Below are 24432 nucleotides of genomic sequence, written 5' to 3'. Positions count from 1 at the left end.
TTTCGCTGCTTTCCACCCTCTTTATAAATTAGAAAGCTAAGCTGCTAAAGAATGTGATTTGTTAAAATCAGTTAAATTTTGAAATGCAATTTGAATTTTTATAAAACACTTTTTCTCTCAAAAAGAGAACTAAAAATCATGCTTTGTTTACTTTTGGAAAATAAAGTACCTCAGAGATCATCTAATCAAAGGGACTTTTAATGTAAAATTCCCATACACACTTCTCTGACACTTACAGACCAGTGTCTGCTGGAACACTGCAGCAATGGAGAAAGCATCTCCCTAAAGTCAGCCTGGGTGTTGCTTTGGCAAGTTAAATATTTTAAAGGGTTTTTCCTTAACTTGAGTAGAACTGATCCCTATACCAACTTCCATGGGAGAGCAGCCCAAGTGAAGCTTCCTTCTCTCAGGAGAAAACTCTTTAAATATTTGAAGGATATCATGTTTCCATCCTGTTCTATACTTGAGTTTCTCTCTTTTCCAGAACAAACACTGAAATATTTTTAAAATTCCCCATATCAACTGGTTTTCAGAGCCCTCATAATTATATACTTGTCTACAAACTTCTTAAACTAAGGTACAGTGGAGACAACATCCCTAATCAGGCCACATAAGACTTAAATTGATTCACCAGGACATTACACTTTATTAATGCAGCTAAGACTGAACTGGATTTCTAGGCAGCCATGTCTCACTGTTAGTGCAGACTGAATCTATACTAAAGTAAAACCCATTCACTGTAAAGGCTAGAAATCGAACTGGCTGAGGAGCAGGAAGATAAAGCAAAAAGAAAAAGTAAAGTTCGGAACTTTCAGCACAAAATTCTCACCCGCACAATCTTGAGTATTTGTGTTAATGATCTAGCGAGCCATGCCATTAACTACAATATAATAAACATGTATAACTAAAGAATGAAAAATCACGTTAAAAAACTACCTGTTAAGGGACTTCCCTGGTGGCACGGTGGTTAAGAATCCGCCTGCCAATGCAGGGACACGGGTTCGAGCCCTGGTCCGGGAAGATCCCACATGCCGCAGAGCAACTAAGCCCGTGGGCCACAACTACTGAGCCTGCACTCTAGAGCCCACGAGCCACAGCTACTGAGCCCACGTGCTGCAACTACTGAAGCCTGCGTGCCTAGAGCCAGCGCTCCGCAACAAGAAAAGCCACCACAATGAGAAGCCCACGCACTGCAACGAAGAGTAGCCCCCGCTCGCCACAACTAGAGAAAGCCCACATGTAGCAACAAAGACCCAACACGGCCAAAAATAAATATAAAATAAATAAATTAATTAAGAAATATATATTAAAATAAAAATAAATATTTTTAAAAACTACCTGTTAAAACAAAAGTATTATTTAATTTAAACATTAACTAAATGTTTACCTTCAGAAATATTTGTTTTTACAGTGAAGTCATCAGGAGTTAATATAAAATTTAGCCACCAAGTAAAGCCCTGTTCCTGCTTTTCCTTCCAGCGTTCATCATAAAACATGTTTTTTGCAGCAAATGGCATTGGGTGTCTAGGAATACCTAAGAATACAATTAGGTTATGGCATAAGAAATTTTCCTTTAAATTATTATACAATCTATAGCAAAAGACCATTTTTACCAGCAAAACCACCTTTAAAACACTGAACAATGTTTGCTTTTTCACTACTTCCTAGAAATAGTTGAAAGCATTTTGAGTATAAAATGTAGTCAAAGTAAAAGAGAAAAAGTATGGCCGTACCTCCTGGTTTTTTAAAAATCCCAAGTAAGGTGGGTCAATTTCATTGAACTCTGAGAAAATATCCTGTTATTTGAATACACACTTTAACAATTTTTCAAAGCCTTTATTTGACAAAAAAGTATCAATTCATTTCCATTTGAAATGCAATTAATGCTTCATTCCATGTCAGTTTTTCATAGACTTTAAAGATATTAAACACTTGCCTGTTTTTAGTGGTTTTATGAAGGTCAAATTAGATTGTGCCACAGGAACAATGGGTTTTGTCTTTTTGTTTTTTTTAAAATTAGGAGTTCTGTGTCCTAAAGACTCTAAAATATATGAGAAAACAGAATAATAGCATTAAAAAAATGAAATAAATTCTGTGAACGAACTGCTGTCAAGTTAAGATTTGGGCTCTCCAAAATCATATCCGTTTAGAAAATGCTGAATAAACACTATGTGCCAGGGTATGAACTCGGGTAATAAAACTTATGTCTGAAGTTACAGACCAGAAACTACAATACATTTTGTGTCTACAGGAGCTAGGGTTCAGATTCAACCAGTTCACTGTGTGTGTATATACAGCAGACTCCGTGCTAGGTGCTGAGAACGCAGAATGGAAGGACGTGGTCCCGGCCCTCAGGAAGCTCTCGGTCTAGCACAGAAGTGTAGAAAGAATCACAATACACTGCATAAGGAGAAGTACACATGAGGAGTCATGGGACAAGGGGAGGGAGAGCTAAGTCACCTAAACGGCGGGACAGCCTCCTGGCAGGGGTGACCCTGAGCTGACCCTGCAGTGGACGTGACACACCAGGAACGGGGCCTTCCACTGAACTGCAAAGTGCCCGGAGCCAAGAACACAGATAAGAAAAACAAGACAAAAAAGAGGTTGGAAGAGGTAGAAAAGAATTCAATACTATGAAAAATAACAGTGACAGCTAACAGTCGAATACTTTGTGCCAGGCACTATCAGAGTCTTATAATTTAGGTTACCTCATGCAGTCATCACCAGAAACCTATGAGAAGTGCGCTTTTATTCTCTACATTTTATGGAATCAGGATACTGGAGCTTAGAGCAACTAAGCCACTTGGTCAAAGTCACGCATGCTAGTAGGTGGCAGAGCTGGACAGTATAGCTCCAGAGCCTGTACTATTATTCAGTTAGAAGTACCTGGTGGGCCAGTGAAGGATTAAAGTCCAGGCAGTAACACCATCATATATATTTCAGAAGACAGAATGGACAATGGACTGAAAGGAGTCAAGAGTAGAGATGGAAGCCAAAAGGAAGCTATCCCAGGGGCCTAAGTTAGCTATGATGAGAACTTAAAGGAACACGGAAGCAGTGGAGACAGATTAGAGAAGAGTTGTTTTCACAGCAGAACTAACAAGGCTTAATGTCAACTGACTAGGCAAGTGATGGAGAATGAGAGCCCTGATGGGTCCCCGTGCCTCACCCCGGTGATGAGGGAGACAGTGGGTGGTCCCTACAAGTAACCTGTCCGGACGCAGTTCACTCCCTCAAAGGCAGGTTTCACACCAGCTCATGCTGCTGCTCAATGCAAACAAGAAGCCAATAAAGACAGAGGAGGGAAAGCTAAGGCCCAGGGCAGAATCCAGCCCATGGCTGTTTGTGTACAGTCTGCAAGCTAAGAAGAATTTTCACATTTATAAATACTAGTTGGAAAAAAAAAAAACAAACCCTCCAAACAATTATATTTCATGACACATGCAGATGGTATGAAACAGTCACACCTGTTCATTTACACATTGTCCATGGCTGTTTTCCCTTCCACAATGGCAGAGCTCAGCAGCTGTAACAGAGATCGTATGTCCTGCAAAACCTAAATATTTACTATCTGGACCTTTAGAGAAAAAGTTTGCTCAGCTTTGATTTAGAAGAGTTGAAAATCTACTCCAATTGTCAAAATAAGGAGTATGACCAAATTGTTACATAATAGTTATTAGGTTATAAGGGTCTTTGCACTGTAACATATTTAAAAATAAAAATATGAGGAAAAGTTCCTCATTCTGAAGGCTTGCAAAAGCTGGCCCCTCCGCCTAGAACCATTTTATTCTGTGGGAACCTTCTTTGGACAGGTCTCACAGCTTCTTGTCAGTCACGTAAAGCCAAGTAAAGTGCCCCCACTTCTGTGCTTTCGTGATTCCCTGTGCATAACTCAAAGGACTGGGAACAACTTGAGGACAGGAATGATACCTTTTCTCCTTGTAGCCACAGAGCCTAGAACAATGCATAGGACATAGTAGGTACCTTATCAAGGTTGAATAAATGCATCTTGAAAAACTGACTTGTTTTTCTGCTCTCCTGGGTTTGTCAGAATAGAAAGAAGGCAGACACTCTTAGTGAGTTACCATGCTCATAAATCAGATATCCAGTGTGTGCAATTCTCTTTAAACCTTGCAAAGAGGCTCAGCTCAGCTAGGCGGCCACCTCAAACAAACTGCAGGTTCAAGTGTCAACACATCAGTGGTTTATTTGCTCATTCATTCATTTACTGTGTCATTCATTCATCATTTAGTGTACACCTTGTAGGAGGTCAAAACAGATATGTTCCTTACATTCAAAGAATTTGTTATCTGGTCAGAATATTTCCATAGTAAATAAAATGATGCGAGCAAAGAAATGGAGTTAACAGGTAGATACGAGATGTCTCGTATGCTGCATTCAAATTTGCTAAGGGAATATACATAGAGGAAAAAGTCATCAGGGAATAAAGTACTAGAAATCAGTGAAAGATTTGAGTTAGTGAGAAAACAACATATATGAAAGTTAATAAGAGGATACATGGTCAGGAACAAGATAAGGATGCCCACTCTCATTACTTTTATTCAACATAATCTTGAAAATCTTAGCCACAACAATTAGGCAAGAAAAAGAAAGAAAAGCCATCTAAATTGGAAAGTAAGAAGTAAAAACTGTCACTATTTGCAGATGACATGATGCTACATATATAGAAAACCCTAAAGACACCACCAAAGCACTGTTAGAACAATAAACAAATTCAATGAAGTTGCAGGATATAAGATCAATGTCCAAAAGTCTGCTGCATTTCTGTGCACTAATAACAAACTACCGGAAAGATTCTTACCACATCAAAAAGACTAAAATACCTAGGAATAAATTTAACCAAGGAGGTGACAGGCTTGTACACTGAAAACTATAAAACACTGTTGAAAGAAATTGAAGAAGACACAAATAAATGGAAAGATATTCCTATGTTCATGGATTTGAAGAATTAACACTGTTCAAATGACTATACTATCCGAAATCTACAGATTCAATGCAATCCCTATCAAAATTCCAATGGCATTTTTCACAGAATGAAAACAATCCTAAAATTTGTACGGAACCATCAAGAAAGACCTCAAATAGCCAGAGCAATCTTGAGAAAGAACAAAGCTGGAGGCATCATGCTCCCTGATTTCAAACTAGACTCAAAAGCTACAGTAATCAAAACAGTATGATATTGGCATAAAAACAGACACACAGATCAGTGGAACAGCATAGAGCCCAGAAAAAAACCCATGCACATATAGCGAATTAATTAATGACAAAGGAGCCAAGAATATACAATGGGGAAAGAAGAGACTCTTCAATAAATGGTGTTGGGAAAATTGAACAGCCACATGCAAAAATATGAAACTAGACCACTATCTTATACCATACATACAAAAAATAACTCAAAATGGATTAAAGACTTAAATGCAAGACGTGAAGCCATAAAACTCTTAGAAGAAAACATAGGGGGTAAGATCCTTGACATCAGTCTTGGCAATGATTTTTTTGATCCCACACCCAAAGAAAAGGCAACAACAGTAAAAATAAACAAGTGGGACTACATCAAAATAAAAAGCTTCTGCACAGCAAAGGACATCACCAACCAAATGAAATGGCAGCCTACTGAATGGGAGAAAATATTTGTAAATCATATATCTGATAAGGGGTTAATATCCAAACTATATAAAGAACCCATACAATTCAATAGCAAAAAGCAAACCATCTAATTAAAAAATGGACAGAAGAGCTGAATAGACATTTTTCCAAAGAAAACATACAGATGGCTAACAGATACATGAAACCATGCTTACATCACTAACCATCAGGGAAAGGCAAATCAAAAGCACATTGAGCAAATCACCTCACACCTGTCAGACGGCTGTTATTAAAAAGACAACAAATAACAAGTCTGGAAGGGTGTGGAGAAAAGGGAACCCTTGTTGGTGCAGCCACTATGGAAAACATTATGGAGATTTATCAAAAAATTTAAAACAGAACTACCAAATGATCCAGTACTTCCACTCCTGGGTACTTTCTGAAGAAATGAAAACACTACCTTGGAAAGACACATGTTCACAGCAGCATCATTTACAACAGCCAAGGTGAAAACAACCTAAGTGGTCATTGATGTTGTATACATATGCCATGAAATATTAATTAGCCATAAGAAAGAAAGAAATCTTGCCATTTTCAACAACATGGATGGATCCTGAGGGCATTATGCTGACTGAAATAAGTCAGAGAAAGACAAATACCATATGATCTCACTTACATGTGGCATCTGATGGAAACACAAAAACAAACTCACAGGGCTTCCCTGGTGGCGCAGTGGTTGAGAATCTGCCTGCCAATGCAGGGGACACGGGTTCGAGCCCTGGTCTGGGAAGGTCCCACATGCCGCGGAGCAACTAGTCCCGTGAGCCACACTACTGAGCCTGCGTGTCTGGAGCCTGTGCTCCGCAACAAGAGAGGCCGCAACAATGAGAGGCCCGTGCACGGCGATGAAGAGTGGCCCCTGCTCACCGCAACTAGAGAAAGCCCTCGCACAGAAACGAAGACCCAACACAGCCAAAAATAAATAAAATTTAAAAAAAAGAAAATAAACTTGTTTAAAAAAAAAACCAAATAGATACAGAGAACAGATTGGTGGTTGCCAGAGATGGGGCTGGGGGTGGTGGTGAAATGGGTGAGGGGGGTCAAAAGTTACAAACTTCCAGTTATAAAGTAAGTCCTGGGGGTGTGATGTCCAGTGGGGCGGCTGGATAAGACTGCGCTGTGTATTTGAAAGTTGTCGTGAGAGCAAATCTGAAAAGCTCCCACATAATAAGAAACAATTTTTTATTATAATTATGTATGCTGAGAGATGTTAAGAACAACAACAAAAGAGGATACCTGGACAGAATGGCAAGAGTAGCATGGCGAGAATGTTGTTGAATAATAAGACAGCAGGCTGGATAAGGGGAGGTCACATGAAGAGAATCTTAAATGACAGAATAAGGAGCTTGGAAATCATCTGGTGACAGCAGAGGGCCGCTGAAGGTTCTGAGGAAGGAAGCAGGTAAAGCCACGTCCTGGACACCAAGTGCCTCGAGCTAACTGGCACATCACAAGTTTGAGGTTGGTGGATCTCCAAAACTGTCATCCTTGGTCAGTGCCCAAAATAAAAACCTCATGTCTACCGCTCTCTCTCTTTCTCAAATCACAGTAGGATAGAAAGATGTGGTAGAACATGCACGTTGTAGACAGGGAGACCTGAGTTTAAACCGTGGCTCTATTTTAGGAGATTTTGTGACCTTGGGCAAGTTACTGGCCCTTTTGAGGCTGATATAAGGGACTTAGAGAAGGAAGTCATTCTATACAGAGGGGACAATTAACAGCAAATACCCTGAGGGAAGAGAATGTTGAAGGGTCAAGGATAACAAGGAAGCCAGGGTGACAGAAGCAAGGACAGAGAGGAACGACGGAGGTTGGGAGGAGATTGGGGCAACACAGACCTTACAGGGCCTTGTGCATCATCATTGTAAGAACTTGGCTTCCAGTGAGACAAAAGGTCATCAGGGGCATAGTAACGGACAATGTTAGCATCCACTTAACAAATATTTGAAAAGTATGGCCCTGGTTGCTAAGTGGAAAACAGACTCCAGAGAAGGCAAGGGTGAAAGCAAGATCTGTTAGGGGGCTTGCAGAGTCACAGACAGGCTCGGATGGTGCCATCAGAAATGGTGAGAAGTGATCCAATCCTGAATGTATTGATACTTGGAAGGAACAGAAGATAGGATTTGTCAATGGACTGAATTTGGAATCAGGCAGACCGTGTGCATTTATAGAGAAAGGGTAGGAGAGAAGCACACTTAGGGACAATCCCAAGCTTTGGGGCCTGAAATGAGAGGAGGTCATAACAGAAGTGCTGTGTCGGGAGTGATACACCAGGTACACGTGTCACGGGAGTGGGGATAGCAAAGGGCTGGTTTTGGACAAATTAAAGATGCTCATTTGGCAGTCAAGTAGAAATATTAGATGTTGGATAAATGAGTCTACAGAGTAGCGGTCCATCCCAAAGATATAAAATTGTGAGGCCTCCATGTACAGATAGTATTGAAAGCTGTGAGATGGCCTGAGATCGTTAAGGGAATGAGTGAAAGTATAAACAAGGTTCAGTGACTAAGTCTTCGTGTACTCCAAGGTTGGGAGGCTGGAGAGACACAGTGCTCCAAAGAGAAACCTGAGAAGCAGCCAGTGCCGCGGGAAAAGAACCAGGAGGAAGTGCGGCTGGCAGGATAAAGCATTTCGAGAAGAAGGAGATTCGAAGCATCAGTCTGCCTAAGAGTTCAAGATGAAGACTGAGAAATAACCACTGGACTCAAAGTGTGGATGTGTTCATGACCTTGACAGGAAAAGTTTTAGTAGAGTCGTCAAAATCTGGTTGAAGCGGTTTCAGCCAATAGGTGAGGAATTGGAAACAGCTAACATAAGCAACCTTCAAAGTGACTTTTTTTTTTACACTAGAAAGCACCTTTTAATTCAAGCACGATGTTTACCCGGAAAAGTATACAGAACTCAGTGAACTATCACAAAGTGGATACCTAGGTTCTTTCAAAGAGTTTTGCTTAAAAGAAATCAGAAGAAAGGAGCAGGGCCTGAACGGGTAAGTGGTATCAGCAAAAAGTCTTTGTTTCTTTAGGAGCTGGAGGTAAGAACGGCACATCTGTGTGTCAATCAGAAATGACCCAGTAGGGAGTAAAACACTGGAGATGTGGGAGAGAGAAGGCAGCTGCTAAAGCAACGTCCGTGTAGAGGGCGTCGGGCTTTTGGTGCCGGTAGAGCCCGGCCTCACTGGGCGTGCAGACCTTTCAGGCTGTAATAGGAGGGAAGGGAGCCGTGCATGAAAACACAGCGGGGTGGTGGATGCTGCGAAAGTTTCCCTCAGTGAGGCAGGAAGCAGGTTGGGGAAGGAGCAGAGCACCAGCTCCGGAGCCCTCCTGACCAGGTGGTACCCCAGCCCAACCACTTACCACCCGTGACCTTAGGCAAATTACTCAGCGTCTGGATGCGTACATTCCCTCATCTTCAACATGTATCCATGACAACATCTACTCGGTATGATTGCTGTAGGTAGGTATGAGAGGAGGAAATAGCAAAGCACTTACAACCAGGGCCGCGGAGAACGCAGTCAGTAAATGTTCACTGCTGTTATCCACCCTGAGCGGAGGGAGGGGGTGCTCGAGAAGAAGGGAGGGATGAGATAGGCTGCAGCAAAGTGATAAAGTCAATAAGCCGGGAGGATAGAGCCAAGACGAGCTACGGTTAGTGGTCAGGAATTTGAAGACCAACCAGCAAGGTCCAGGCACAGAGCAGGCAGACTTGGGCTGGGATTGGAATTTGCCGGACAAGCACAATGAACGTAAGAGAGGTGAACAAAGGGATTATGAGGAACTGTGGAATCCAAGCTGAATAAGTAAGAAAGTGAGGATATAATGAGGTGACGGCTGGGGAAATGGGGCTGGATTAGTTGGGTTCTAGAGAAAATGCTGAGATCATAGCGAGGGAGACGCCTTTAGGAGAGTGTGGCCTAAGTACGCTGGAGCTAACACGCCAGGATGTTGGAAGGCTCTCCTACAAGAATCATGGGATCATAAAGAATCATCGTAAAGTAGTAGTTTTGGAGAAGGTCTCATGAGCCAAATGTAAAAATCTCGAGTTATCTCTCACTGTAACAAGGAGAACTCTGGGTGGGATAGTATGAAAAATGAACTTCAAGCTGTTTGTTGCTGTTTGCTTTCTTTTCGTTTGTTTTTAAGGAAGAAAGGAGAAGCAATAGTCTGGAAGCAGATATGAGACGGCGGGCGGTCCATTGTCCCACCGAGATACTCAAGGCCAGAGGAGCGGGAGAGAAGACAGCCAGTGCTGGAGAGGGTTGCATGAGGGCAGTGTTCTCGAGGGAGGGCCAGGCTCAGCGTGGGAACAGGAGGGAGTGTCCAGAAGACAGGTGCTAAGGAAGGGCAGTGAGTCCACAGGGCACAGACCCTGTAAAGAGCTGTGGAGAAGGAGTGGAAGATGGTCCCAGTTAGGCGGTGTGCAAAGAAAAATGAGATAAAATACAGAGGGGGATATTTCCTAGGAGTCCTAGAACTCTTTTAAAATTACCTGTTAAATAACCTGTGTGGTTTGTTCCCCTGTGGGGAGCTTGATTGGCGTCTGAGGGAACTGGGGTTAAAAGGTCATGATGGGATTGGCCCTAACAGTTTTCAAGGCAGACAGCGGTAGTACGGCTGTGAGCGCTAGGGAAGGAATGGTGAAGTTTTCCCCAAAGGAATGAGGAGCTCAGGTGCCCCGTCTTCATTCCTAAATAACGGCCAAGTGAAGGCTGAGCAGAATGATGTCCCCGGAGCACAGGGAGTGTAAAGGCCTCCTCTGCATCCCCCCAGGTGGTGTGATGGGGCCAGGCATTCACTGGGTCCTCCCATCAGGGCCTGGACTAAGGTGAGGCACGTAAAGTACAACACTAGATGCGGGGGCCAAAAAACTCAGTCATCAAGTATTTTAATGCAAAATTTTTAAAAAATCAAAGTTAATGCAGAAAAATCACGATGAACAAAACATTAAAAGTTTAAAAAAGAACGAGATCACAATGACTGCAGAATTCAGCCCTGCGTTACATTTGCTCCATCTTCCACTAAGCAAATTGCTAAATGAAAAGTACAAGTAAATTCAAGCTTATCGATAGTAATTTACTAAACCAAAAGAAACAGAAAATATGCCCTGCATAGCTATACTTTCATTAAAGATTTTATTAACAAGACTCACCAGTTTTCTTCAGCTTTAATTTCTCTCTGTTGCTAATACGTTTCGAGGTGGAGGTTATCACTTTCTTTGTGTTTTTAACAGTTGATGTTTTGGACTCCACAGGAGAATAATGGATCCTTTTGATTTCTTGTACTTCTGTGTATTCTGTAACTGTAACCTTCAAATTTGCATCTTCTGTGTTTCCCTCACTCTTTCTTTTACGAGCAACTAAAGCTACCTTTGAGGGAGGAGTTATCACATTTTTACAACTCTTAGGTCTACTCAGTATTAAATCTCTAGCTGGAAGAAAAGAATGAAAATCACCTTTCTCTTTGTGATCATCTGTTTCTTTTTCACACTCACCCACTACAACACTGAGACATCTTTTTGCCTTCGGTTTATCAGCCTCCGTTTGGTTTTCTCTGGCACAAGTGGGCTTTCTTTTAGTAACAGTGGCAGAAAGTATTGGGCGTCTCTTAAGAGGTTTATCGTGGCTGTGACTAGAAATATCCTGAACTGCAGAAAATTTAGGCTGGTTCCGTTTCTTAAAAGTATAACAATTTGACTTCATTTCTAAAGCTTTGGATTCTTCAAAAGTAGCTTTTGGAGATTTTGAACCCTGACATTCAGGAATACAAGGTAAAACTTCATTTTTTCTCTCATCCTGAGAAGGTTGTGAGGCCTGAGAATTTACATTTGATAATGGGGACAATTTACATGTTTGCTGAGATACACATATGTATGCCATATTATCTTTCAAAAATTGATTTGGGGATAGAATTGGATTAATTGACTCTGATTCTAGATCCTGATTTAGTCCATAATTATCATTTATGAAAGAATCTGGACTTAAAATTGTCCGATAAATTTCACATACACTTTTTGACTCCAAAATCACAGGCCTTGAATTACCTTTCACACACATGCCTGGTGAAAGACACATCACTAATTCTCGTTCATTATTAGCTGCACGGCTGTTATTCACAAAGGACTCCGGACTTAGAAAATTTCCTTGGCTTTGTGTGATGTTCAACGTTGAAGAATAGTTTGGGGTAAGAGTAAGTTTACTGTTCTCTTCAATTTGGCCACTAAGATTATTTATGGAGTCAAAGGAAGTTTCAGTTATAACTGTCTCATTAAAATGAAAATCGTTTACAATGTTGGCACCTTCTACTTTTAATACTTCCCCATTTTCAGATGCAGGAAGGGATGTGTAGGTAGTAGACTGATGGACAGAAACTGGCAAGCAGGTCTCCCCATGGCACTCTTGGAAAGTGGGACTGATAGGTGATATGGGTATTTTATTTTCTTCAAGGATTAAAGAATTGTTTTCTGTTGGGGAACAGCTTTCGTTCGTAGCCAGATTCTCACATGCTTGTAGTGGGCTCCTAACTCTGTCAAATTTTGAGGAAACATTAAATGTTTTATTTACATTTTGAATATTTGAAATCTTCTGGTTATGACCTGAAGAGGCTGATACTTTCTTTTTATTAATGGTATCCCAAAGACTCCTCTGCAAAAATAAGAAAACATACAGATTAAGTTGATAACTATTGAATAGTACCTTTAAGCAAAATTATGTATGCTACCTCAAGACTGTTAACAAAATAATTTTTACATATTATTATTTTCCTAGAGTAAATTACAGAATGATGAAAACTTAGTACCTTTTTCTTTTTCGGCTCTTCTGCATTTCCTAGTAATATAGCTTGGTGTTTCAGAACATCATTTACAAGAAATGTCACGATCTCTCTTACTCGGCCTCCTTTTAACGGTGTCCAGGTAATAGAAATAACAATTTTTTCTTTAGGCTATAATCAAAAGAATACATTTTAAATGACTATAACAGTAGTGATGTATAATAACCAAAATATATTATATGCAACTTAGAATACAGTAGATGATTAATAATTGTTACTCACCAATACTCTATACCCTAACAACATTTAGAAATCAAATATATTTTCCTACCCTATCTCATTTCATTATAAGGAAAAAAGTTACTAGCAATAACAAGCGTCACAACAAAATAAAATTATAATAATCACTCAGTGGTTTTTAAAAATTTAATCACATATTTCCACTTCTTTAGAATATGTACAGAACCTCTATTTAAAATATAATGACCTTACCTTAGAAAGAATTTTTCAAAAAGCAATGTAAAGATGATCAGCTAAATTCCTTGCTCTCCACTTCTCTAAAGTCCATATTATTATTGATATTTGTTAAATACTTACTTTGTTCCAGGCATAGTTTCAGGTATCTAATAAAACTAGTCAAATCCTCACATCCCTAGGAAGCAGATACTGTGATGATGCACGTTTTACAGATGAAGTAATCAAGGTCCAGAATGCTTTAAGTATTTTGCCAAAGTCATACCGCTAGTAATTAGAACCCAGGCAGTCTGAGTCCAGAGTTTAAACCTTAACCGCTACACCCTACAGCCTGGCAGGAATTTGCAAAATGCAAAACCCTCACATGACAAAACAAACTATGTCTTTGTTGTTTTTCAGGGGAAAAAAAAGACAAGTTTTGTTTGTTTGTATGTATGTATGCATGTATTTAGACAAATTAAAATAGAAGTTTTACTGCAGAAGTTGTATTACGGTAATGCTGGAAGGGAGGAGAGATGGTAGACCAACTACCAACATTAGGACCCACGATCACACAACCCGAAAGACAAGAAATGGTAGAGCTGAACTGGTATCAGCCTCACAGAGGAGGTCAGACCTTTACAGCTTTTCCCCTGGACAGAAAAAGCAATTCTCCTGTCCTCTTCACAGTACCTGGGCTTCTCAGAACTCATACTCCTAGAGTTTAGTTATACAGGTGCCTGTTTTTAGTACCAAGCTTGCCTGCCATATAATAAAAGTCCTTACTTTGATATCTGTCTTTTATTCCCTTCCCTATGCTTGGCCATGGGCCCAGTAGAAGCATACTCCAGTTTCATGATACTGAATGAATATCTTTGGATCTTTCTTGTTGAATTATGCTAACTCAGTTAAGTGACCAGATACAGCAAAAACAACAAGAATAAAATCATAAGAAAAACTCTGGTGAAGGCTAGCCTCTCCCTTGTCTGGCCTTGCAGAATTCCCGAGCTTCTCAACAACTTAGTATCCATAATTAGGTGAGTGTCCGAGACTCACTTTCAGAGCTCTGAAGGCCTCAGTAGATGGATAAACTGGAAAAATCTCAGTCCCAGAGACCACACACACCATCTTCAACCCACCTGTTGTTATCCTAGGTCAGATCAGACTCACCCAACTCTAATAAAAGGAAGAGGGGTTATAAGCCCCGAATTTAGAGCTTAAATGGGCTTTGTCTCATTTCACTACATTTCAACTCATCACTTTGTTAAATTAATGTTTAACAGCACATCTGTGGTAGGCTAGATTATTTTGGTTCCAGGCTAGGATGTTTCTGGTTCTGTGATGTGTGCTCCCCATATAGAAATCATTAGGTCAGTGAATGTTCTTTCTTTTTTTGTCATATACCTTGTTTTATTTTTCTTTATTTCGCTTCATAGATACTGAATTTTTTTTTTTTTTAACAAATTGAAGGTTTGTGGCAACCCTTCATTGAGCAAGTCTACTGGTGCCATTTTTCCCACAGCATTTGCTCACTTTGTATCTCTGTGTCACATTTTGGTAATTCTTGCAATATTTCAAACTTTTTCATTATAATATTTGTTCTGGTGCTCTGTGATCTTTGATGTTAGTATTGTAATCGTTTGGGGTCCAGGAACTGAGCCCATAGAAGACAGCAGCCTTCACTGAGAAATGCTGTGTGTGTTCTGACTGCTCCACTGACCAGCTGTTCCCCCGCGTCTCTCCCTCTTCCTCGGCCTCCCTGTTCCCTGGTTCCCTGAGACACAACAACATTGAAATTAGGCCAATGAACAACCCTTCGACGGTCTCTAAGTGTTCAAGTGAAAGAAAGAGTCGCATGTTTCTCACTTTGAATCAAAAGCTAGAAATGATTAAGCTGAGTGAGGAAGGCACGTCGGAAGCGTTGACAGGAGGAAAGGTGGGCCTCCTGCGTCCAGCTGTGAAGGAAAAGGAAACGTTCTTAAATGTGATGACCTATTTAAGATCATTTAAAACTCAAAATGGAGCAACTGTTATTCAGGCATCCAAAATGGAACCTGGTGGCCATCGTGGATGTGGTTTTAGACACATTCCTGCATCAGTAAGAACCTGAATTTTCTGAACGGTATCAGACTCAAGGATACTGAGGTAGGAGATAGACGGGCCCTTGGGCTGGACAGCTGGTGTTTGTCAAGCGGAGGAAAATCTGTTCTCCCTGGACACTCCAAGGACAAAGTTAATGGCAGGAGCTGAGCTCTGCTGGAGCAACAAGATAAGATGACCACTCCTGACTCCTTGGGGGTCAAAAAGGAGGGGGCACCACCCCATAATAGGTGATGCCAAGCCTCTCACAGCCCCTGTGATGGAACCCATCTTGGAAAAAAGACGCACACACATGTTGGGGAGGGTCCTAAAACAGGTCATTTGTGGGAAAAGAAGTGAGATAATTGGCCAAAGGTGAACAAAGACCCGGAAGGACTGTCCTGTATAAAGGGTTTAAATCGCCTCTTCACTGCACTCCTCTTCTTTAGGAAGGACACCCACACCCTTTCTCCCCAGGTGTGTACTGCTTCAGTCTTAAATAAACAAACTGCTTCTCTGTGTGCTCTCCCACTTGTTGTGCTGTGTCTCTAATAATAAACTTTGTACCTGTTTTTACAGTTTTTGCCTCCTTGAAACATTCTCGCTTTCAAACGGAGGTAAGAGCCAGGGCCACTCTGCTTCTAGTCTCTGGCCCCTGGTGGTCTGGCAGCTAGGATTCCTGGTTTTCATCCAGGTGACCCAGGTTCAATTCCTGGGCAGGGAACTAAGATCTCGCTTCAAGCCACGGCTCACTTCTGTCTCTCTGAAATCACTACTACCAGCCGTTCTCAAAACAGTATCTGCTAGAACTGCCAGCTGCAACATTATGGTCTCAAGTCCTCCCCTTGTAACTCTGCAACCCTTTTGGACCCCAACAAATCCTGGCTTAACAAGCACCCTTACTTCTTGCCAGCTCCAATCCTAATCCTTGATGAACAACTTATGTCACCTTCCTATTTTTTGCCTTAATAAGCTTTCCTCATTTTGTAGTCTGATGGAACACAATTCAAGTACTTTTTGGATCTGTGTCTCCTGGGCTGGAGTCCTAACAAACCCAAGTAAACACCTCTTTATTTCAATCAGTTCTTGGAATTCTTGGTTAACAAAGGAAATTAAAAGTGCTACTCCAGTGAACACAAGAATGATAAGAAAGCAAAACAGCCTTATTGCTTACATGGAGAAAGTATTAATGGTCCGGATAGAAGACCAAACCAGCCACAACATTCGCTTAAGCCAAAGCCTCATCCAGAGTTAAGATCCTAACTCTCTGCAATTCTATGAAGGCTGAGAGAATTAAAGAAACTGTAGAAGAGTTTGAAGCTGGTAGAGCTTGGTTCATGAGGTTTAAGGAAAGAAGTCATCTTCACAACATTAAAAGTGCAAGGTGAAGCACTAAGTGCTGATGTAGAAGCTGCAGCAAGTTATCCAGGAGATCTCCTAAGATAATTAATGAAGGTGATTGCACTAAACAAGAGGTTTTCAGTGTAGAGGAAACAGCCTTCTACAGGATGAAGATGCAATCTAGGACTTTCATAGCTGGAGAGGAAAAGTCAATGCCTGGCTTCAAAGCTTCAAATGACAGGCTGACTCTCTCCTTAGGGACTAATGCAACTGGTGACTTCAAGTTGAAGTTAATGCTCGCTTACTATTCTGAAAGTCCTACGGCCCTTAAGAATTATGCTGAATCTACTCTGCCTGTGTTCTGTAAATGGAACAACTAAATCTGGATGATGGCACATGTCTTTACAACATGGTTTACCAATATTTCAAGCCCACTGTTGAGACATACTGCTCAGAAAAAAAGACTAAATTCCTTTCAAAATATTATTGCTCACTGACAATGCACCTGGTCACCCAAGAGCTCTGATGTAGCAGTGAGATTAATGTTATTTTCATGCCTGCTAGAACAACATCTATTCTGCAGCCCATAGATCAAGGAGTAATTTCGACTTTCAAATCTTATTAAGAAATACATTTCATAAGGCTATAGTTGCCATAGATAGTGATTCCTCGGATGGATCTGGGAAAAGTAAATTGAAAACCTTCTGAAAGGGATTCAGCATTCTGGATGCCATTAAGAACATTCATGATTCATGGGAAGAGGTCAAAATACCAACATTAACAGGAGTCTGGAAGAAGTTGATTCTAGTCCTCATGAATGACTTTGAGGGTTTCAGTTACTTCCTGGAAGTAACTGAAGATATGGTAGAAATAGCAAGAGAACTAGAATTGTAATAGGGAAGAACAAATCTGACTCCATATTAGATCTGTTTCTTTTATTTTAAACTTTGTACTCTATTGCTTTTGCTACAAGTTAAGAATGTTGCCTATAGCCTGAAATATACAGGATAGCCCATTCTCAAGGCTCTGACCTTTAAAGGCATAACACTTTTCCATTCATATAGAGATTCAAAAGCTGCAGAACAGAGAATAACATTTGTCTTGTTGGAGGTTTATAGGAACATCATGACCTGACCTACAGGGACAGCTGCGAGAGCAAAGGATTCTGACACCAAGAAGTTTGCAACAACTAACAAGAGACCCTCCCCTTTTAATATAAAAGAAGCCTGAATTCTAACTCAGGTAAGATGGTTCTTTGGAACACTAGTCCGCCATCTTCTTGGTCAGCTGGCTTTCCAAATAAAGTCACTATTCCTTGCCCTAACGACTTGTCTCTAGATTTATTGTCCCGTTGTGTGGTGAGTAGTACGAGCTTGGACTCGGACAACAGATTTAAAAGTGGTGCTTGCAGATGTGACTGAATTGCTGCAATTTCATGATAAAACTTGAATGGATGAGAAGTTGCTTCTTATGGATGAACAAAGAGAATGGTTTCTTGAGATGGAATCTACTCGTGGTGAAGATGCTGTGAAGATTACCGAAATGACAACAAAGGATTTAGAATATTACATAAACTTAGTTGATAAAAAAAGGCAGGGTTTGAGAGGATTGACTTTAATTTTGAAAGACGTTCTACTGTGGTTAAAATGCTATCAAACAGCACCGCAGGCTACAGAGAAATTGTTCATGAAAGGAAGAGTCAATCAATGCAGCAAACTTCACTGTTGTCTTGTTTGAAGAAATTGCCACGGCAACTCCACCCTTCAGCAGCTACCACCCTGATCAGTCAGCAGCATCAACATCGAGGCAAACCCTCCAATGAGCAAAAAGATTACAGTTTACTGAAGGCTCAGATTGTTCGCATCTTTTAGTAGTAGTCTTTTTAACTTAAGATATGTATATTGTCTTTTTAGACATGATGCTATTGTACACTTAATAATTACAGTATAGTGTAAACATAACTTTTATATGCACTGGGAAACCAAAACATTCTTGTGACTCGCTTTACTGTGATTTTCACTCTATTGCAGTGGTCTGAAACTGAACCCACAATATCTCCAAGGTCTGCCTGTACAACTGACTTAATGGGCATATCTATCAAATTTTGTTCTTATTGAGATTCAAATGAAATTATCTGTTTAGGATAAATTCAAGAGTGTGAACTCTTACTACTTGCTTCTCAATTTATATATAGAAAATTTTAAAAGGGGGTGTCCCTTCTAAAGAGTTACTGTTATTTAACAAACAGTTATTGAGTGCCTAATGGCATACATAGTGCCTGACACAGGATAGGCATACATTAAATATTTAACTGACAAAATTATTGAATGAATGAAAAGTAGACATGGTCTCTGGCCTCATGGACACTATATTCTTCTCAATAAAAGAAATTACAAAATCTAAGTGAAAAGATAAATACAAAAATACAAGTCCCCAATACTGTTATCAATAAAACAAAAAAAAGGTTTGAGAGAGCCAGAGTGAAGGGACCTATAATCTCTAACTGGGTGATCAGAGAGTATACTACTAATTTTTAAGCTAAGACAAAGTATATGAATGAGCTGGACAGACAGAGCTAAGGGAGGAGCAATTCAGCAGAACGTGCCAGCATGTACACAGCCCTGAAACAAGAAACTGCTTAGTGTATCCCTAGAAACAAATACAGGACCAGTGTGGCTTCATGTCAGCGGGAAGGCAAATGACCTGCGATACATGAGGTTGGAGAGAGAAGCAGAGGACTATGGTATATACGTAATCTCTTTAACAGATTTGGATATTATAAACAGCATTACTTAGGTGTACATTTTGTGGCTGCAGAGGCTTTGTTTTGTTTTGTTTTGTTTGCCTATTTTCTTTAAGGCATACCAAAATGAAGTGCTAGTCTTTTTATCCTTAACTGAAAGGTTAATCAGCTAACTCAGGAGGAGAGCACATTGGGAAGATGCTCAGAGCGCTCATCCCCTTTTCCTTTTCCATGCCCCCTCCTCCATCCACCTTCCCATGAGGAAGCCCTTCGTTAATCTGTAACAATCCATAGACTGAGACAGTGAGAGCGACTCAGTTCTGAAAAATATGTCAAGGGATTTATAACTGATACATGCTTTTTGGACTGCAGTGATAGTCTAGCTACAAAACTTCACCTTTTATGGAGACAAATACCCTCAGAGGTGTAAAAACAGAAATAAAACATAAATCATTTTACTTTTTCCCTTTTGTAAATCTTTATTTGGTCTCCCCTGCCCCCCAACTCCACCCTTTAAAAAAATTTCTTCGGTAACTCAAACAAATGAAGGAACAGATCTGTTATACTACTTTCTTTTAAATATGCCTCTATTACCTTCAGTAATGGCATTCTTGGATATGCATCACTGTTAATTTTTTGAACAGAAGCATTGTCATGTGTCTGAGATAAGAATCTTACTATTTTATCTAGATTCTGAAAGACAGCAGAAAGTCAGAATTACAATAAAAAAAGTGGGCTGCATCTCCCTCCATTGGGAGAAGATTAAAAAAATGTTATCAATAAACAAGATGATCGCTCATAATTCCATCTGGTCCTAAGATTCTGTGGTCTTTGTTTACAAACTTTTTATTAGTGACAAATCAGAAAATGGTAGTTGCAGCCAGTGACAACTGAAGCTGTCTTGTTATTAAATGGATCTGGCCCGCCCCCTTGTGGCCATAAGTGCAATGACCATAACTGTCTGAGAAGCCTGGCTGTGAAGGAGGAGGGAAGAGTCAGGTTTGGGGCTGCCCTGCCAGTCAGTTCATCCAAGTCTCCCAGTCACATCAAATTAGCATCAAACTCATTGCACAATAGACGGGTGGCTTATTTTCTTGAAGAAGTGCGAGCTGCCTCATGTTAGCCTCTACTCGTTTGCAGAGCAAAAGCTCCTATTTCCAGAACTGGCACCAATGAGTCTGTTAAACCATCCAGTTGAGTTGTTCATAACCCTGGTTACAGAGATCATTTGAGGGGTTTGTAAAAAGTAAAAATGCCCCGACCCTCCTCTATGTCCTCCCCAGGAGTGATGCTGTAGCGGGGTCTTGGTACCGGTGGTTTTTTTAAAGCTCACCACTGAGGTAACGTGCAGTCAGGATGGAAACACCACGTAGCTTAATCCCATTCAGTAGGATGGCTGGTGATTTTAACTGAATGTCATTATGAAGACTCAGACCCAAATGACAAATTCCCTACATTAGAGCAGTCCTATGCAGATTCTAACACACCAGTATTATTGAAGTTATAAAAAGAATGACTAGGAGATTAAAAGAAACCCAAAAGATCATTTAAAAAAGTTTTCCTTGGATTGGCCCCAGTAAATCTGCTCTACAAAAATATCCCAAATGACAGTCTTCTGGTCCTCACTCCTTATTAGGCCTAGATACATTGTACTGTAGACCTATTTTTATACTAATTGTGAATTTCTGTCACTATTTGGCAAGTATAACACTTTACCTAGTGGTTCGTTAGATGCCATCTGCGTACATCGAGTTTTCTGTATTTACCCCCAGAAATTCACATCAGTGAGTGTGGAGTGGTGAGTAGAAATCTCCCTCATTTAACAAGCAATCCAGACAAATCTGATGCACGTGGTTGAGGCATCGCAGAGAAATGCTGCTTAGTCATACCGTGACATGCTAATTCACTGAAGGTGTGGGGTGTGTTGTAGTTAAGGGATGTTCTAATATTTATTTTCTACTACAGTGCTTTCCAAAATGTGGTCCCTGGACCAGTAGCAGAGGCATCACCTGGGAACTTCTTAGAAATGCAAGTTCTAGTCCTATTCTACACATATGGAATCAGAAACTCTGAAGGTGGGGACCCAAAAGTATTTTAACCAGCCCTCCAGGTGATTCTGATGCATTCTTAAATGTAAGAACCACCGGTCTCCTCAAAACAACCTCCTTGACAGTTGTTTGATGTAGCTTCTTCTTGTTCTTAGAATTTTTCCCTCAACCTCCTAACATGTCTTTAGGGAGGAACCATGTCTCACGTCTATAAATCAATATAAGGGAAAGTGCATGGGATTTAAAATTATAAGACCTGGATGGGAATCCCAGCTCTGTCAATTGCTATGAATAAAACCATGCATAAATATTTCCACCCTCTGAGCATATTTCCTCATTAAAAATCAGGAAGAGAACATTTATTCAGGACACAGAGTCCAGACTTTTGCTTGAAGCTTTCTCTCATTTGAGCACCATGCACAGCTGCAGTTGGCATTACTTCCAACCGATGGATGAGAAAATAGACACGGAAGACTCAGAAGAGTGAACTGAGCTGCCTACCCTGATCCACTGGTCACAAACCCTTTGACAGTGTTGCCTTATCTACAAATGTGGATAAGGACTCCATGAGTTTGATGTAAGGATTAAATAAGGCAACAGAGTTTAAAAGAATTTGTAAACGGTGAACATTATGTTTGTATGTATTATCTTAGTGGCTTGGTGGGTTAAGTGGAATCAGCACACTCAGACCTGAAGCTGAGGGAAATCAACAGCTAATAAAAGACAAGTTTTGTTTTAAAGCAGAAACCATAAAACATCATAAAACAGATGGTTTAAAATATAAGAACAGTTAACCTTTACAGTATAAAAAGTATAATTCTAAAAAAACAAAACCCAAAAACTTTAGTTCCACAAAACAGAAAAGAACAAGTAGAAGCATTATGTAGATAGAAAAATGTATATATCTTTTCACGAAAAGAAAAGCAAACATTTATAAACTAGAGAGAAGGGGCAGGTTCTTAAGTGTAGCTGAACCACTGCTTAGCACAAGTCAACAGACCTCAGATTAAAGCCTCTTCTCACTGCCTTAGGAAGCGGTTATTTACATAAGGAGTGAGACTCCCTCAGCTAATTTTTGTTTTCTTTTCACCCTTTCAGAGATTCTAATCAATGGAAAGACCACAGAAATCAAAATAAGAAAGTAAATTCTCTAGATTTTGGTGACAGGAATGGGAGCATTACTCTGGCCAATGCAATGAAGAAAAGCTACCCACGAAGTTCTTGAAACAACATAAAATTAAATTTCAATCACCGTTAAAACTACACTACAGCAAACAAACAAAAATAAGATTAAAATAATAAGGTGTTCATACTGGTTGAAAACAACACTGAGGAAGTGTTTTTGGTTTTGTTGCTATAGACGTTTGGCCAAAACAAAGCTCACCGGAATAGCAGTTACCCTGACCCTGTGGAATCAGTTTCCCTATGGAAACTGAAGTGGATATTTAAGATGACTGATGGAAAGCAATTAAAAAACCCTGCTCTAACCAAAGTACTCCTGGCAGTTTTAAATACAGACAGATGGATGGATGGATGGATGGAGAGACAGATGAAAGATAAGAATATTGATTTTAAAAGTGCCATCCATTACTCTGGAACCGCAAGTCTTCTCGAGGCCTGAAGTCTATGAAAAACGCTTCTCTGCAACAGAAAACTAGGAAAGGGCTTCTAAGGATGCTCCGCGCAGGCGCGTGGACGCGATGTCACCGCCCGAGTCCCCGCTGACCAGGCTCCTCTGCCCCGGGGACCAGGGCTCACCCAGCGTTAGAGGGAAGGACCTGGCTTTATCTCCAGCCCTCAGGTCCGCTGCTGCTCGTTCCGAGGCCCCTCCCGGAGCGCGGCGAGGAGACCGCGGAGGGCCCACTCCCCTCCTACCTGCAGCACGAAGGCGCTCGGCCAGACGGTGAAGCCGCACTCGGCGGCCGGGCCACGGGACAGCCTCACGGCGGTCGCCTCCTCGTTGGGGTTGTCCAGGGCCAGGGGCAGCGTCCGCGAGGCTCCCAGGCGCACGTCCCCGAAGCAGAGGAAGGGCGACCTGCAGAAGTGGCTGAGGGACAGGACCGGCGGGGAGGCCGCCTCCTCCTTGGCCCGGGAGCCCCGCGGCCTCGGTTCCGGGGGGCTCCGTTCCCAGCGGTCGCGCCCCCGACGCCTGGTCGCCATGGCGGCCTCTGGGCCCAACGGGCTGCTCCGAGCCGCCGTGCAGGAACGCCCACCGTGTCCTCTCGGAAAGCTGGGAGAATTGGAGCGAATTCGCCCCCTTTCTCGTGCGATCGCCGGGACCCGGTAAATAAGCCGGACACACAGACTCGCAAACTGGAAACAGGAGCAAACAGCGCAGGTTCTTTGCTCTGTTTAAACTTCCCGCCGCCACCAATGGGGGCGCCCGGACCCGCCCACCTCCCCGCGGGGCCAATCATCGGGCAGCAGTCCCGGCCAATGAGAAGAGGGCGCCTTATTTAAACGTGATGACGGCGGCGCCTGGCTCTGCGCGCGGAGGCAACAGTGGCTTCGAGGTCTCGGTGGCCCCTGAGGCCCGGGGCTCAGACTCGGAATTCGCCTTTCGGTTTTGTGAACAGGCTGCTTGAAAGAAAGAGAGTCACAGCACTTCCACCGTAAATGCAGCAGTCATTGCCTTGCTGGGACAGTGATTTCCCTCCCCCAGTATACCCGCCCAGGGTCACAACCCTGAGCTCCCCGCAGAGGGTTCCTGGGCCCAAATGGGAGAAAATGAGGAAAATTAAATGTATAGTTAGTGTGAACGTGCTGATGTCAGTGCCTGACCCCAGCAGGGGCTCAGTGATACAGGGAGCAAAACTAGGTAAACAAACAAAACCTGAGATTCCCAGAAATTCATAAGCGATGGTCTTGACTGGCATTGCCCTTGACAAATAACTTCCGGTTTTCATTTTAATTGTAGACATCCGATAATAATGGTTATCGCTTACATGTTACTCTTTGCCAGGCATTGTTTTAAGCCCTGCACATATTTATCTCAACCTTCACTTCAACCCTGTGAGGGAGGTGCCATGATTCGTGCTTCACAGATGAGCGAGGCCGGCGTCCAGCCAGCCAGGAAGTGGCAAAGCCAGGAGACGGACACAGGCAGCTCGGCTGGTCTTGCTCTCAGCCCTGCACCTACTGCCTCTAAAGACAGGAGAAGACTTTAAAAAATAACGTGAGGATGTGTGTACGCGTGCATGAAATATATCAAAAGAAATCTCCCTGGGTGGAAAACCAAAATGAGGAAGGTGGGATCTGAAATTATATATTCACTGACACCCATTATGACCTGATGTTGAACCCGGTTATCTTAACGATACTGAATCAAAAGTGT

The 24432-nt window shown here is 41.5% G+C and overlaps 1 protein-coding gene across 6 annotated transcripts in view; it reads right to left on the bottom strand.

Moving 5' to 3' along the window:
• Positions 1-23419, bottom strand: part of ASPM (assembly factor for spindle microtubules) — a 67494-nt gene extending 44075 nt beyond the window's left edge. For 4 of the 6 annotated variants that reach the window (XM_027122145.1, XM_027122148.1, XM_027122147.1 and 1 more), the window contains exons 1-5: positions 22974-23419; positions 12462-12605; positions 10816-12307; positions 1937-2041; positions 1388-1534 (exon numbers count right to left, since the gene is read on the bottom strand). In XM_027122145.1, the coding sequence (XP_026977946.1) occupies positions 1388-1534; positions 1937-2041; positions 10816-12307; positions 12462-12605; positions 22974-23258 (2173 nt within the window). In that variant the 5' untranslated portion in view covers positions 23259-23419. The remainder of the gene's footprint in view (positions 1-1387; positions 1535-1936; positions 2042-10815; positions 12308-12461; positions 12606-22973) is intronic. The other 2 variants (XM_027122143.1, XM_027122144.1) reach the window with 2 other exon arrangements.
• Positions 23420-24432: the final 1013 nt, after the last annotated feature.

Source organism: Aethalodelphis obliquidens, unplaced genomic scaffold (genome assembly GCF_003676395.1).
Source record: "Aethalodelphis obliquidens isolate GAN/ISIS:26980383/991018 unplaced genomic scaffold, ASM367639v1 scaffold24, whole genome shotgun sequence".
Taxonomy (NCBI): domain Eukaryota; kingdom Metazoa; phylum Chordata; class Mammalia; order Artiodactyla; family Delphinidae; genus Aethalodelphis; species Aethalodelphis obliquidens.
Note: the sequence above shows the minus strand (reverse complement) of the source record. Positions and strands in the feature narration are given on the sequence as shown.